General features: G+C 38.7%; 1 protein-coding gene across 2 annotated transcripts in view; it reads right to left on the reverse strand.

The window, feature by feature from the left end:
- Positions 1-1,892: 1,892 nt before the first annotated feature.
- The window catches only part of LOC131681234 (actin-binding protein WASF3), a 92,813-nt gene continuing 77,642 nt past the window's right edge, over positions 1,893-17,063 (reverse strand). For both annotated transcript variants that reach the window (XM_058961942.1, XM_058961943.1), the window contains exons 3-6: positions 16,039-16,611; positions 14,901-15,980; positions 2,602-2,842; positions 1,893-2,524 (exon numbers count right to left, since the gene is read on the reverse strand). In XM_058961942.1, the coding sequence (XP_058817925.1) occupies positions 2,343-2,524; positions 2,602-2,842; positions 14,901-15,980; positions 16,039-16,419 (1,884 nt within the window). In that variant the 5' untranslated portion in view covers positions 16,420-16,611 and the 3' untranslated portion in view covers positions 1,893-2,342. The remainder of the gene's footprint in view (positions 2,525-2,601; positions 2,843-14,900; positions 15,981-16,038; positions 16,612-17,063) is intronic.

The raw sequence follows: 17,063 nt of genomic DNA on the forward strand, positions 1-17,063 counted from the left end.
AATCTTAAATGGATCCGTGTGACCTTTGATTATAGCTTTCCTTTCGTAAGTTCTGCACAGTAAATGTCTATTGTAACAGTTTAAAGTGTTTCATTTAAAGATAGGTTTTGGTATTAGATTAGCTATTGTGTTGCTCGAGCTGTTTTCGTAGGTTGTTTATGTGACTGCTTTTAGATAACTAGAGTCGGCGGTTTGAAATCTGTTCGCAGATGAAGCTTCCAGAGTGTGATTTTAACAAGTCACGTTCAACATACAACATTGCTTGATTTACTAAAGCATTTGATTGATATCGACACATTTTTCATTTGATGCCGTTTTTTTCTCATAATTTCGAATAGACAAAAGGCAAAGCAGCAAACGATTGTATAGGACAAATTCGGTAAGTTTTATTCGAAAAGCACAAGCGATTGCACAGAGAAGAAATGGTTATAGCGTGAATAGAAATATATTTAGATAGAAAGAAGCGAGAAGACAGATACCGAATATAGTGCCAGAAGAGGTTCCTTACGATCTCTACAATACTAATAGCAAAAAAAATTCACCAGATTTGAGCTTTTAAATCCATTCCGAATGGGTTAGTTGCATTATATCAGCATTTACGAAACAGCGTTTTTATTTGAGTCTTGGACTTTTTTGTATTCTTCCTATTATCTTCCTAAACTTTATCTTCTAAACTGGGCTATGGGTGTTGTTGCTATCCAAAAACGTTATGGTGTCTTATTTTCACTTTTAAAGATTAGTACGGAGTCATGTCGATTGAGGGTAGCTTATTTCCGTAGGTTTATGTTTGGATAACGGCAAAGTTACTATCTGGATGCATTGGGCGATTTCAAAACTACATGTGTCAGTAAAGAACTAAAACGACAAGAAAATATGATCTTTACAAGAACTTCAATGTATTAACGACCCAGAAGTTGCGTAGTGCATTGGGCGCATATGGAATGCTAAATAAACAATCTTAGAGCTCGTCTAAATGTAGATAATGACGTGATAGCCGCACAGTTAAATATTGTCTGCGAAAGGATCTGAACACCTAGTTGTTTGCATATCAATCTTTCAGATCACAAGCACATGGGGTTTTAAAAAGAAAAATCTTGATACTAAATTCTGTTGTGAAACTTAATCTTTTGTTACGAGATTTCGAAATTATTCTTAGTGTACAGAACAATTGCAGGATTAGTGCTACGATTCTACTGACCACTAGGAGTTCTTGCGCTTACCAACTGTGGCGAGAACGTACGATGAGTGGTTTATGAGACCAACGCCTTACCCCCTAAAACCACCAAAACAGGACCAGACCCAGGAAGCTATTCATTTTAGAAAATTGTGCTTTGAAGAATGATGCATAGGGTTTCGAAAAAGCATACTCTCCTAAGTTTACGAAGTGTCGTACGTTAAATATAAATAAAAATGCAAATTAGGAGAACCAGTACGGTATAGGCATGTTGCAAATGCGATCATACCTCAAATCTTGCAAACTGCTGACACACATGGAGGACGCTCCTATTAAAGATCATTTCAAAAACGCACAGATTTTCACTTTGCCGTTACCTTTTATTTTAATTACCAGTACTGACCGGACGCGCATGACAATGCCACCTAACTTAAAATTCCACAGCAGGTGGGCCTGTTATGCGCATTACGGCAGATTACGTCCCTCGTATAAATACAGCATCCGGAGCTAATATGCTGAAAAATTTCGGCAACTATTCTATTTGTTTTGAATTTGAGTCCTAATATCTAAACGCTTCAATATTATCAACTTGTATCGATTTTGATTATTCCTTTTTCGATTATTTTCGCCTTTCCATTCTTTTCTCTCTTTATTATATGGGTCTACAATTCGCAGAAAAAATGTTCCAAGTAAACATACAAATAAAGAAAATTAATAGTAACCTTTCCTATTTTCCTTCCCTTTGTTAATAAATAACTTAGTGTAATTACAATAAAATATACATGTTTTCCAATATCACTGTTCTTCTATCTGCGTTGTTACGACGCAACAGCATCCTCCAGATTGGCGTTTTTTTTTCTTTTGTTTTCTGTTAATCTCTACTAACGCTTATCGAAACGAACATTTTACCTTGCACCGTGAAATGAAAAGTAGGAAACTGTTTCCTCCGATTTTAAATCCCCAATCATGTTCTGAAGCGATTTGCCATTCACTGGCAAAACACGCTGCCCTCCGAGTAATCTACCGCCTCAATTACTTCGATAAGCCAACCTTTGACCAGTCGTACGTTATCTCAGTTCTACCCTCTCGCACCCTTCAAACCACCCTACTTCTTCTTACCTCCACCTCCGGCTGCGACGGCACCGGCCGCTGCAGCGTTCTCGTGGTGTCATGCTGACGTCTCGTTCTCCATCCAGCCCTCGCTATCGTCGTCGCTCTCCGAGTCGGACGATTCACTCAGCTCGATGGCGACGCGCCGAGCCAGAATCGAGGCCACGTCATGCAGCCGCTCGATGGTGCGATCGTTTTCCTTGGCGTCGTTCCGCTGCTCTACCTTGCGTAGTTTGATTCCTGCAAAGAAAGCAATCGTTTTTTTTTTTTTCAGATTGAGAATTAAAGCACATTGTTTGATAGCACAGCCCACTTACCATCCCGAATGGCTTTCATCAGATCGGATCGAGGATCCTCATAGGCAATTTTTTCCTGCGGCGGGATCTTCTTTAGCTGGTGCATTTGGCCCATAATGAGATTGCCGTTGGGCATGGGTCCGCCAATTATGTCCCCGTTGGTCATCGGTGGTTTCGACGGGCTCAGCGATCCATCCAGTAGTGGCGGAGGCGGTGGTGGTGGGGGCGGCGCTACATTCGGTGGCGACTGTTTGGGCGATAGCTGAAAGTGGGAGGTAATAGAATGGTTAGATTGCATACAGAAAGTTAGTTATAATAACAGCAAAGGAGTTAAAAATTCTATCCAATTCTGTTAAGACTTCAATCGTGTTGCTTCTAGCAGGTAGTAAATAACAATGGGAAATATAATTTTATATATAAACACATTTGTGGAATGAAAATGACCTCATCATTTCCTTTATGTTTGTATTAGGCACAAAGAAGGCAGAGCAAGTTTTGTGAGCAATGACGCTTTTATTGTTCATAAGACTGTAGATGAAGACGAGAATGTACTCTGTGACAAAGTTTTCTACTTTTTTGGGGAATAACATTTTTAGAAAAAAAAATATAAAATTCAAAACAGAGGTATTTAAAATCTAGTTTGTCTCAAAGAGTATGAGTGTAAAATCAGACATCAGACGATAATAAAATCCCCGGCCTTGGCCACCAGCTGCGAAATTAAATATATCAAATATGTTGGATAGCAGCGGCGGTTGTGTGTGATCTCGCGCAAGAGACAGTGATACGATTACTGGCGCCAATGCGATAATCATGTGTTCGTCCTGGGACGTCATCATAACCCAGGGATAGCATAAGGGTTTGTGCATTGCAGGTTCGATTCCTGCCTCTGAGGGATTTTTTCATATAATCGCTTTCGTTTAACTCACCATTTCGATCTGTTTTCCCTGTTGGATACCACCAAAAAAGTTACACCAAAACCCAGAAATAAATCAATTGTTTTTAGAAGGAATAGGTTTTGTCACTCAAATTCTCACGACACGAACATCGTTGGAAATATCTGGGAAAAAATTCCCCAGATTTAGCACTAAACGGATTCCACCGTTGTGTTTCCCTTTATCTATTGTCCTTGTTTGCTAGGACATGTCTTGTTGTGCTGAGAAGTCAAGGAAAATTGATCAATTGATTTGCCCTGGTTTTCTCCTCTACGACATACTTTTTCACAGTGCTTCCGCTTTAGTCACCCTGATCTCGGACGTAGTCATGGCAGATCGCAAATTTAACTGCAACCGACTATGGCCGACGAAAATCAATGGTATGCAAATTTCGCGAACACATTAACTGGTCTGAATTATTTGTGGGACCTACGGTCATGAGCGTGTATCAGTGGTTTTTGTCGTTTACTTTATCGTCGGTTGATTGGAAAGTAGTAGGCACATCACACTGATCGGACACGCTGCGCGTAGGTTCTGTTGTTTCAGCATTCGTTGGTACCAGTTGATGTTGTTTCGTTAGAACTGTTTTCATGTGCGTCTCCTTGTTATAGAACTGGTACGTGATGATCTGTTCTTCATATGTTCACAGCGTGATTTTAGATTTGGTAATACCATCTATTGCGTATTAAAAGTACAGGTAAGAAGGAATAAGTTTCGTCACTCGAGTTCTCACGTCACGAACACCGTTGGAAATACCTGGGGGAAAAATTCCCTAGGTTTTAAACGAAACGAATTCGACCGTTCCGTATTCCGACATGATGGTCGCAATGAATTTATTGCGAGTACAAGAGGATGGATCGTGCAGACGCACATCAATCTTATCATCATCATTGTCACGTCATAACATTGTCACGCACAACGACGTTTTGCATGTTGTTTTTTATAGCAAAACTTTCCGCCATGGTCAAAGCTTTGAACGTTATCAGTTGAATGACGACGACTTCTGTAAGTGTAATGTGTATTTCTGTTAGTGTGAATGGCAACTTTGATAACAGTCCCACTTGCTGAACACTAGGGTGCATTGAACGGCGTTTAAAATAGACGGCCACTGTACTGTCCATATTCGCATATTTGTCCCATGTTCTATGAGATTTCCTATCTACATGGGACTGATCGATACCGCACCGATGAAAGTAACGATCCTTTATTGTTCACACTAAAACTTATTACACCTTTAACGAAGTGATGTCAGTTTGGCATAGGGCCAAAAAGTACATGGTGGTGAACCAGGTGTCGATTCCCACGAACTTAATTTTTTTGTGAAATAATGGTTGGATTTGGCCGAATAGTATATTTGGAAGAATTTGAGTACATGGTATGAGTGATCTTTTATCCGGAAAACTTTAGTTCTACGTACCACCACATAGAAAGTGCCAACGGAAAGAAATAGACACTAGGTGTCCTCTACAAAGCTGTAGAACAAGTCTTTTCCAGTAATTATTGTGAACATGTTCATTTTCGGTCTCTCTTCCTTTAAAAGTTGATGTTGAGGCCCTCTACGCGGTGAAATGTGGGTTTAAAATTTGTAGTCAAAAGATGGCGCACATCATGCACTAAAATAGTTCCAAACATTCCAAATTATTCAGTTCAACGCATCTATTTTTTTGCAAAAAATAAAGTTCGCACATAAAGTCACAAGCAAAACTGACTCTGAGATAACTTCCTTAAAAGCTTATTAACTTCTCCCAAGCAAGTTGGATGGATTTGCAGTCTACGTCAAAGTTGTAGGCAATAAAATGATCTTTCTTTTTTTACTTGCAGTGATAAATTGATGCACATAGTGTCACCTAGCAGTGAAAATGAAGGCTAGTTAGCTTTCTCCATGTGAATTGTCGAAAAACCTCATACCAACTTCGAACACTTTGGTTTGGTAGCTAGACTTGTCGGATTTGGTTCTAATTTGAAGCAGACATTCCTGGCGGGACTAGGAATCGACTGGGTCGTTGGAGTTTTCAAAAACTCGTATTTTTTCTGGGCAGACTAAAGTGCACGTACATTTGTACGAATTAGCGTATTCGAGTTTGTACAGAAAATGTATATTTCAAAGGAGCACAAGAGAGAACATGTTGTTCGATGTTTATTTGGGAAAATTGATTTTAAGATCCACAAAAACAACTTCCCTGTATTAGATACGTTAGCGTTATTCGCTTCCACTTTCGGAGATGGCGAATTCCTCGGACGACCCAATCTGGTACAACCGAATGCTTATTTGAACCACTGGGTCTCCGATTCGAACATATCACACCGATCTAGGGAAGTCACTCGTCATTTCCAAGAGCCAAAGGTATTGATCAAGCGAAACAATCAACATTTTTACGGGTGATTGGTACCTGCCTTACCTCTTTAAACCAGCTAACATACCGAAGGCCAAAAGTGTCGACAAACACAGATGCTAAGCGAATTGATTAAGTAGGAACACACATCCCTCAACCAGTCATAAACAAATTCCTTCCAACGAGAATGGACGATGCCATAGATTCAAAATCGACCGGCCCTATCTCAACAATAAAAAAATAGCTGTGCCTATTCCTACCATTATGGAAACTCAATTAAATTATTAATTGGTTGATAACAAGAAACATCAGCCATCATCCAACTCAGACTAAACAATGCGTATTTCCCCAGCATAATTAACACCCCAGTTATCAGTCCCTAACTTATCAAACTGAACAAAGCAAATATATAGTTTTCGCCGTAGCCGAAACGAACTTGAAATTTTATTTTAATTTTAGTTTTTTTTCTTTGTGTCAAGGTAAAGTATTTTCGGTGACAAAGTCTTCAAAAAAAATTCTCGAGAGTATTAGTCTATTCACTCCATATTTGAGCAATATTTTCCTAAATTTTCACCGCAAAATATTGAAAATTAAGTGAGTGACAGTGAATCTTCAGGAGACATCTTGAAAAAATTCTGTGTACACTAGAGATGATCAGGTTTCAATTTTTTCGAACCCGAACCCGACCCGAACCTGGGAGCATAAAAATTTAAAAACCCGAACCCGACCTGAGCCCAAAGTTACAAAATTTGAAAACCCGAGCCCGACCCGAGCCAAAACATTTTAAAACTTAGAAACCCGAACCGGATCCGCATCCGAGAATGAAAATTTTGTAAAACCCGAACCCGACCCGACCCGAGAATTTTAAAATTTGAAAACCCGAACCCGAACCGAACCCGAAAATTTACAATTTGAGAAGCCCGATCCGAATCCAACTTGCTAATACGGAGAATCAACCAAAGATCTCGAAGATTTTTAATTCTAGGCACCCGAGCTGGACCCTTGGCTCATCTAAGAAAAGTAGAATCACTCGAATCTGCAATAGCACCATCTACATATGGCAAAATAAATCACTGCCGAATAGAATCCGCATTTATATTTACTATTATTGAACGTCGAATTTGTAATGTTCTGAGAAACTTATAAATCGTCGATATCTTAACCGAAAATTAAGTTAAATCGGCGATTAACTCATGGGGAAACAGAAAGGTCACAGTTTCCAACAACCTTGCCCGTCGTACTTAACCAAAATTTCTAATTGTTTATCAGAAACCATTCCTGCAAGGCAATTTCGTATAATTTATTATAGGTCGGACACGATTATCCGGGGATTTCAAAAAAAATCTCACCCTGGATAATCGAATCAAACTTTTTTGTGTGTTATTTTATGAATTTAAGCTTCATTCGTGGAGAAATAGAGAATAAAAGGGTCAGGGTAAATTTTCCTATCATGGTAAAAGTAAATGTACCTATTTTGGCCCCAGCCGTATTTTCGTAATTGCAAGGTGTGATTTGTATTTTCAGTTTGTTTTCTTTTATTATTTATATTGGTATCGATTTAACGGTACGTATCAGTTGTTTATAGCTATTTGTGTAAGAATTCTTTAATTTTTTTAGCTTTTTTTGCTACCCTAAATCGTTTCTAGTGACTGCCGGGTCTCTTATCAGAATCTTGTTAACCCTTTCTTGACCAACTTTCTTCATCTGCGTATATGGTTCCAAAACTATTTTTAGAACTGTTGGCGCCATGAAACGCGAAAAACCTGGTTTAATAAAGAGAAGTATTTTGCAGTGATAGAAGCTGCTCAAAATTTACCTTTTGATCTAGTCCAATTACATGAAAAATGTAGATGAAGGCAGTCAAAATTAGAAAATTTTATCAGTTTTTAATAATATTGCCAGGCTACGAAAATAATCCAAAATTTCATTTTTACCATTAATAGAAACTATACCTGCCTGCTTTAGCGGAACCCAATCAGATTAATTGTAATAACTTTTGTGCCAATGATAATAGTTATAATTGTTAGTACTCAAATGAAAGATATTAGCCCGGAATAAGCCTTACTTGTCGTTGTGAACATATGTTGCGTAAACCAACAGTTATAGCGGTTTAGAAACGTGGTTGTTTATCAACAACATGGGCATGAATGGGTTAAATAAGCCATTTTAATTCTGAGCAGGAATTAATTGTTGAAGGGGATAATGGGAGAAGAGCAGGTATTGTAATTCTCTCTCACTATGATGAGTCGCAAAATTCTCCATCTCCACAAACAGCATGAGAATGATTTTCCGGATAAAATTTATTTGTCTTTTTCCTTCTCACTGGAGAAGGTGATAAAATTTTAATTTCGTGGAAATCAAAAAAAAACTTCAAATTAATTACAAAGAAAAGCGGCAAAGAAGTATGATAGACTTTTTTTTTCGTGTTTTGGAATAACGACAGCAAAGCAGCGAGCGCAAAAAGGATACCGTAAAAAACTCATTCACTCATTCTCCGGCTGTTTTATTTATCCTGAGAAATAAGGCGTTGTATTTATCCGGAGAAGTTGTGTGAGTGCCAATAACTTTTCGTGTGAAAATGTGAGTTTTTATTGTCGCAGAAGCAAACTATCCGGGCGCATTTACTCATATGAGCGATCAGTGGAATGCCTGGAGAAGAGCAATATTATGTCAAACAGGAACTCTGAGCAGGATATCATCCATTAGAGTTTTACACCGCATTTAATTGAAAATAAGAACATGATTCTATGATTTCGAACCATTACACTCAAAACGCGCATCTGTATAGAATCAATCTCGTGGAGTCAAGCTTATGCGAATGTGGTACGTATTACGGCGACATAGACCACCTGGTATGGAAATGCGAGAGATATGAATCCCAGCGACAACATAACATGAACTGCAACGGATTGGAAGACAGCTTTTTACACCAATTAGAAATGTTTTGGGTACCATGGATATACCATTCATGAAGCTGCTTAATGCGTTCATCATTGATTCAAAGATTCAATTATAATTTCACAATTTCCTTCATATTTTATCATACTGTAATTTAAGATAAGTGTTGTAAATATTTAGTTTTAAAGAATATCCGGCTTCGTAATGGTTTACCAGTTAGCCTATGTTATGTATATATGTGTAAATAAAAAAAACATGATTCTATCAGCATCTTAAACAAATCATAATCTTCAGCAGAATTCTATCTTGAGAAGAATTCCACCAGACCTCTTAAAAGTTTTTTCTAGAATCCTGTATCAAAATTAAAAAAACTGTAGAAATGCGGATAAGAATTCAATCGAAATTCTGAAATATATGCCATTGTAATGCTAAGAAAACTTCATCAGAATCCTGGAAACTATCCAAACAGAATCCTGACAAGCATGTCTTCAATATTCAGAAATAGTGTCAGAAACCTATGGAGCCAAATAGATATGATGATATTTTATGTGTCAAAAAGACCGATATGTGTATTTCGAGAAAAATGCACTCTTAGCTTAAAATTAAAAAGTTGAATATTTGGCAACACTGCTGTTAAAAACTAGTATTTTTCCTAGATTCCTTGAACAAATCGTTCTAAAATCATCTCGCTGATTGATTCTAGTTCAAACAGTTACAGAAACATAATCCGAAGAAAAATATTTTTTTAAACAATTCATTATAACTATGAGTGTTTCCATTGACCGAGGGGTGCCTCAAACGACACAATAATTTAGGTTATTATACATTGGCTATAGATGAACGATATCTTCAAAATTGGCGCCAATCCGTGTAGGTCGATTCCAAGTTTTGTTTTTTGTCAGTTTGCATGGAATAACCCCTATATAAGCTATTTTTGAGGCTGGCGAAAATTCGAGATGAGATTAACCCTGGATCCCCCATTCCCCGAAAAAAAAGTTCTATTGACTGAAATGATCGAATTAGTACTATTATCAGACATTCTAGTTGAAATTTGATTTTTTTTTCGAAACACCCGGATAATCGAATCATTTTCCCCGGATAATCGAATCACGGATAATCGAATCCCCGGATAATCGAATCCCCGGATAATCGAGTCCGACCTGTTCATGTATTAAATTAAGCTATGCCAATTCGCAATTCGTATTCGACAGTTTACATGAGGTCACCCACGTTACTGGTTGGAACGGTCAAACCTGTATCGAATGGTATCAATCCAGATTTTCTGACGTATTCTTGATGTCCCATCATTAGCGTTAGAACGATCTATGATATGGTATCTAAGTTATTTTATGCTTCAGATTATACGGTAAGCGCGCCAATAGTGATGCTTCGACATCTTCAATGGAGCTCTAGGAACGACTCCAAACTTTTAAAAATCCGATAATGGCTTCAACAGAACACACAAAATTTTTGCAATCAATTCCTTAAGTTCGTGGAAATTCATGTATTTTCATTAAGGAATCCGGATCATGCAACAGCTCAGCCCGGGAACAGTCTGGCAGAAAGTGCTTGTTTCATATATGTACCACTGATTTGATAGTAGGGCTATTATACCATCACCATATGAGTTTCATGAACAACGAAACCTGACGGAAATGAAGCTAGGTTTAGGTCTGATGGAACAAAGACAGTCTCTAGAAAATAAATTTGGCCCAAACTACCTGCTTTTAAAAAATAATGTGCCCTTTTTAAATTTGAGTCGCCATAATGACACCAAAGTACCACCAAATTTGTGAGTTCAAATTCTTATTTTTTCGTTACAGTTTATTTTAATTGCAACCAATCTTTATCATAAACAAATTTGATTATTAAACTTCCGTTAAAGCAGGTACAACCTATTTGTTTCGTTTGACCAACTTAACACTACTCGCCTAAAGTTTGTTTGGGGTACAATTGTACCCCACAAAACCGTATGCGTTAGTGTTTTGTCATGTGTATATAATGCAAAAAAATTATTATATCTTTTTGAACAGCAAAATATCGATACATAGTAAGCGAGAAACTTGTGTAAAATTGTATAAGCTCCAACTCTGCCGAATAATAGTATCTGTTATTTGACATAACAAAACACTATAGCAAAGTAACTAGAAAATACGTTTGCATCGGTATCGTATTTTTTGCTTTTGCGGATGAAAGTATGCAAGACGCATTATTCGATTCGTTATCTTCTGCAGCCCAGGCTCGGAAACATACTTTATATACACGTACAATGCACCGGCTCTACCTGTTCCTTCGACGCCTTTCTATTTCATCTTTATTACTGCATATTTACTGTATTTTTAACGCTTGTATTGGCGTTTGGTTTTCAAAAAAGCATCACAATAAATATACTTTTTGACCGGTTTATGAAAAAAATTGTTCAAAAGAAAATTTAATAAACTTTACAACGTCGTATATATGGTCAAAATTGATTTGAAACTACCGGAGTTATATCAATATGAAGAAAAAAGGGAATTTTGACGTATTTTAAAGACTTGTTCTATACAAAATGAAATACATATTACATAATTAAATAGTCCAAACACGAAGATTTTTAAACAGGTTACTTTACGAATGATTTTAGAGTAAAACTATCCATTTAATTATAAATTTAATAAAAATTAAACACATTAGAGCGATTTTAGTTCTGGGGTGCGAATGTACCCCACAAAACCGTTTACGTAGAGAAAAAGTCGCCGCGGCCTAAGTATCGGTTTTAAAGTACCTGTCGAAATTTATATTCCATTATAGAAAGTTGAACCGATATTTTCCGATAAATTCCTGTTGACTTGGTTTATTACTAATTATAATGAAAAAAAATCGCAGAGATTTTAGATGTGAAACACGTATTGTTGAATGCTCTTTCATGAATGTTCGTTTAAAAAAATCAAATAATTCAGGCAGTTTGCGAATTATTTAAGAAGAGAACGGAATTTTATGCAAGAATGAAAAAATACAATATTTGAGCACCAGAAAATACGACGAATTCTAGCAATTCAGAGGTGCTAACATTTGGTGCGGTTATATGTGTCATCCATTCGTGTCACGAAGTATAATTCACTACTACAAAAAAGACCGCGTTTTGTGTATAGATGCAAACAGTGTCATGAAATGGTTAGGTTGTTTTGATCAAAACCCGAACCCGACCCGACCCCGATAATTTGTAATTTAAAAAACCCGAACTCTACCCGAGCCCGAAAGTTCAAAATTTCAAAAACCCGGACCCGACCCGAACCCGAGAATTTCAAATTTGAAAACCCGGAACCCGACCCGAACCCAAGAAGCTTAAATTTACAGAACCCGAACCCGACCCGAAACCCGTCGCTATTCCAGGGCTATTATAACGTCCCAGGAAGAAAACAATATCACATTGGAGACAGTGATCGTACCGCTGCCTCAAAAGCACCAGAAACACGACGATAATAAAAACCGGGGCCTTGGTAGCTGGCGAGGAAGTTAAGTATACCAAATGTGTTGGGTGGCAGCGGCGGTTTTTTCGAGCTTTTAATTTATAATTTTGCAATTATTATCCATATACGGATACTTGTTTCATCAATAAATTAATGTTGACGAGCCCACGTTATAAAAAAATCTTGAGGTCAAAAGAAGGTCTAGATGTAAAAGTTCATAATTCGCTAGGATGCAAGCTGATGGTATCTGTGACCCAGTATGCTTTTGGCTGAATAGGAAAAATCGGAACTTCGAAAGTCGAAAAGTATATTTAATTTCTCTAATAATATATTGCATTTACAAATATGCAGTCATATATTTTTGAAAAAATGTATTTAATATCCGACCACGAATTACGAATCCACATTGAAAGCAACACTATATCATGGAGTACATTCACATAACACGAACTGGATACACGCAATGCTTGGCAACCGACATCTGTGCTCATCGTTAAGACAAGTAGAGATAAGGAAACCGAATGTCTGCGTATGTCCCCATGGTGGTGTGCTAGCACACTTTTTGATTGAATGCTACAAGCCTTATGTACTGTCGAGTAACGGTGTCTTCATGTTGGACTAACAGATAACTCAAAACATCAATGATGCGTTTCACGCAACGAAAGATTACAACCAGAGCTCGTTCGTTGCAGTGCTTTAATTCTAAGATAATTGTCGCAGATCAAGTTAAGTACGTTGCACAGTGGCGGGTCTTCAAACAAAAGTCGGACAAAACCTCAAATGTTACCTAATTTTGCTGAAAATCACAATTTAAGCTAATTTTGAGGTGCTGAGCTCATTTTTGATGTCAAAAGTTGCAAAACATTAAATGCATTTTTCCATAGAGTGTCATTGAACCTTTCTTATAACTATGATCCCGTTTTCATGATAGATTTTCCGTAACTGTACACCAATGTCAGCAATATCATAAAAAATGAAGAACACTACTTTAAATCCATTGTTTAATGTGTTGGTTTACTGTAGATTGTCTAACTATTTTACACAAAACATCATGCGCCTCCATATCAGCAACAAAGCTTCAAAATCTCCAAAAGCCTTTTTGCGCACCTAGGCTCAGAACGAGACCATGATATTCGAAAAGTAGAGGTTATTTGCCATAGAATGTGTACTATGTGTCCGTTCCGAAATTATTCCGAAATTTGTACGGAATACATTAGTGAAAAAAGTATTTTTGATCTGACCACCTCAAATATATTTAAACTAAAAAGTCATAGTTCTAAGCAAATTTTTCAAATGCATTTTATTCAATAACCAAGTTTTTTCGTTCTTCTACACAATGAAACTAGTTGTGCTAAAATCGGACCAAAATCAAAAGAGCAACATGTATTTGAAGTGAACAGAGCAATTGTGGATTCGGAAATGAAATTCATTAAAAAGTCCAGACTTTGCTACGTTTAAACTCATGTTAAAAATCGTGTTCTTATCCAATAATCATAAAATTTTGAATATACATCATTCAATACATGAGAAATTTAGGAAAAATATAAACTATCAATACTTCAAAAATAAATTTTTGAGGTTATGGCCAGCCTCCAGCCACTGTGCGTTGAGGTGATTCTTGACTCAAAACTTACTTGGACAGCTCACATCGATTTCAGAATCAAGAAAGCTTGCATGGCCTTTGGCCAATGTAGCCGGGCTTTCGGAATTTTTGACGTAGCTTGCAAACTTACGTTCAAACAAAAACTTTTCGGCGAGCTCGTCTAGATGCTCGATGATAAGTTGTAGAAGTCACAAAAATGCAATATTTCCTGAGTTATTGGCATATGAATACGAAACACACACTCCGCAATGATGCACTATGTATAATTAAACTGATGATTATAATTTTAGGAATGTTAAGACGTTTAATGTAGTAATTATCTAATCAATTCCTTGTACTAACAAATCAGTGAAGATAATGTTTTGGGAAGCAGAGTATTCGTAGTCGTTTTTTAGTTTTGTCTAACTTTTCCGAAATAAGTTGACTTGTTAAATTCTCCGTCTCCATAAATAGCTTATGAATAATTTTCCCGATAAAATTTATCTGATTTTTTCCTTCTCAATTTCGACGAAATCAAAAAAAGTGTCAAAATATACGCTTCATTTCCAAGAAAAACGGCAAAGTACAAAAAACTTGTTTTTACGTGTTTTGGAATAGCGCTGGCAAGTCAGCGAGCTCAACAAGGATACTGTGATAACCTTTCGTGATTCGCCTATTCTCCATCGGATTTATTTATCCGGAGGAATATTGCGTTGTATTTATCCGGAGAAGTTGTGTGAATGCCAATAACTTTTCGTGTGAAAATGTGAGTTGTTACTCATATGACTGATAAATTCAAAGCCTGTTCGTGTCATGGCAATTTTTGGAACCTTTTCAAATTAAGGGCGTGAAAAGTTATTGGTGACAACAGCTGCAACTCAGTATCTCTATTTGACTTCCAGGAGCGGCTAACGCACATACAAAAACACAAGGTTTATTATACGTAAACAGAAGTAGTTAGTCACCAACGCTTCCATGTTTGTGGTCTTACCATTTAACGAACAAACTTCTAACACGGTTCAAGCGAAGCCTAATTTTACTAGTAGAAAAGATACCAATGCACTAAGATTAATAATCGTTGTAGCAGCTTCCAAAAGAGTATGTACAAAAAACTTAAACGACTCACCTGTTCCGGAATCGGCGGCGGCGGCGGTAGATCATTCATCGACAGCTGGTTCAGTTGCATGTTAAGGTTGTTCAGATTATTGATTTGCTGGTTCAGCTGGGCCAACGCGATCTGATTCTGGTCGATTATGGCCTGTGGCTGCGGAGGCCCTCCGTGAGCTCCGATCACCGGTTGCTGGGGTTGAATTGGTTGTCCATTAGCACCGAGCTGGGGAGAGCCAGCTCTCGAGTTGGCTCGGTTCAAAAGCTTCGCCGCAACATTCGCTCCGCCGTTCGGGATATGCGGTGGCGACTGGAGTCCTTCGGGGATTGGAGGCGGTGGTGGAAGGTTATCCCGTCCGGTGGACATACTTCGACCGCGAGTGGGAGTGTTTGCATTCGAAACATTAGGTGTGCCGTTTCCGCTTCCTGTTGACGGTGGTGCTGGAGGAGGTTGTGATGGTCGGGATTTGGACCGTGAAGGGGTTCCCGGTGCGTACAGACTTTCCTGGGACATTTGGTTCAAGTTGTTTCCATACATCGATTGGTTGTGGAATTCATCGTACATCGAAGCTGAGTGGTAGTTATTTTGTTGTGCCATTTGCTGCTGCTGTTGCTGATAGTGCGGCGAAGAAGGTGCGTATCCTCCGTCCACAGTTTCCGGTTGGTAACTTCGTCGTAATTCGATAGAATTTGGTCTCGCTGGTCCCCCTGATCGCGAATCGTAAATTATATTGCCACCCATTGTGCTGTTGTATATCGCTTCCTCGTTTGCCGCAGCAATCGCACTTGGCGTCCGATAAATCACATTGTTAGGCATTAGGGTTTCGCCATGACCAATCGCCCGCTGGCGTTGCTTTTCACGTGTGTTGTGCGGCGCTCGAGGCCGTTTCTTTTGACGGCCACCTTCCACTCCACCCTCGGTGCCACGTGGTTTGTGAACCTTCTTGCCACGGTCGTGCATTACCCTTTCGGTGTCCTTTAGCATTTCCTGTCTCCAAAGCTCGAAGAAGTAGTTGGGGTCGGTGTAGAATTTAAGACCGTCCTTTCCATCATCCCGGTAGCAGTTGAGTTTATCAAGTGGCGGTGGTTTATCGCAAGCCTGTAAGGGGCTCAAGTTTGTTAATTTTTATTCAATCCTGATAAAGTATTCAACTTACCTGGTAAACCTCCAGCATTGCTGTTGGCATAGTCTGTCTTGAGAAAATTTGCTGGTCAAACATGGTGGCACTCTTGAAAGCCTTTTTCAGTTGAATATCCTGCAGTGAAACTTCCTCCACTGTACTGTCCAGCTGTGTGACTTTAATAGCCAGCCTATCGATTCGCGCCTGCAGCGAATTGGCCCGTTCTGCCAAATTGCCGGCGTCCCGTGTTAGCTCTCCGAACAGGTCTTCGGCATGTTTCGACAGCGACGACAACTGTCGGACAATGTTGGTGAGGGTGGTATTAGTTACCGTTTCGAGCTCGGCCGGAAGTTCTTCCCGCACGTACACCGACCGGGCAACGTACACCGGTTGGATGAGTCGTTTTGGTAATGGCATTCTGCTACTTTTACAACACCTTTTCTCACACTACCGTGTTGTCACTCCCGACAACGTTATCAACCTGCACTGTTCTTCCGACTCACTCTAATCACGACGGCTAGGCCCCGTGACAGGTGAGTGGTGTCGCATGTGAGTCTCCTCCCGGTAGTAACTTTAGTACGCTCGGTTAGGGAGACACATCTTCACAACCTGCAAAAACGAAAAAGAGAAGAAAAAAGGGAAATTTAATTATATGGCTTGGGAAATAGAACAGTGATAAATTGAGTTTGGTAGGTCGACGGCAGCGTAGTTTTGGATGACAAACTAGGTAGTGGTTGAAAAGTGAAATGTACAATTGAATTAAAGGGTTTCGTTTTGTTTCACCAAAGCTAACATACCACTGTTAGCAAAAGCAACAGATAGCTTTTACCTTTCCTGAAATATAGATTTATTCAAATTCAGCAGAGTGTGTGCTCAGTGACATGATGTGATTGAACCGGACAGCGTCACCCTCTTTGGTTGGCCGGGATTGAGTGCTGCCGCGTGAGGAAGTAGGTGATTAGGGTAATTGAAAATTTCGCTCCCGGCCTAATCGCTTTGTAGAGGGACTGTGGAGTTCATTAAAGCTGTCAAACGAGATCGAGACGGTTTACACGTTTGGA

The sequence above is a fragment of the Topomyia yanbarensis genome, chromosome 2 (assembly GCF_030247195.1).
Source record: "Topomyia yanbarensis strain Yona2022 chromosome 2, ASM3024719v1, whole genome shotgun sequence".
NCBI lineage: Eukaryota > Metazoa > Arthropoda > Insecta > Diptera > Culicidae > Topomyia > Topomyia yanbarensis.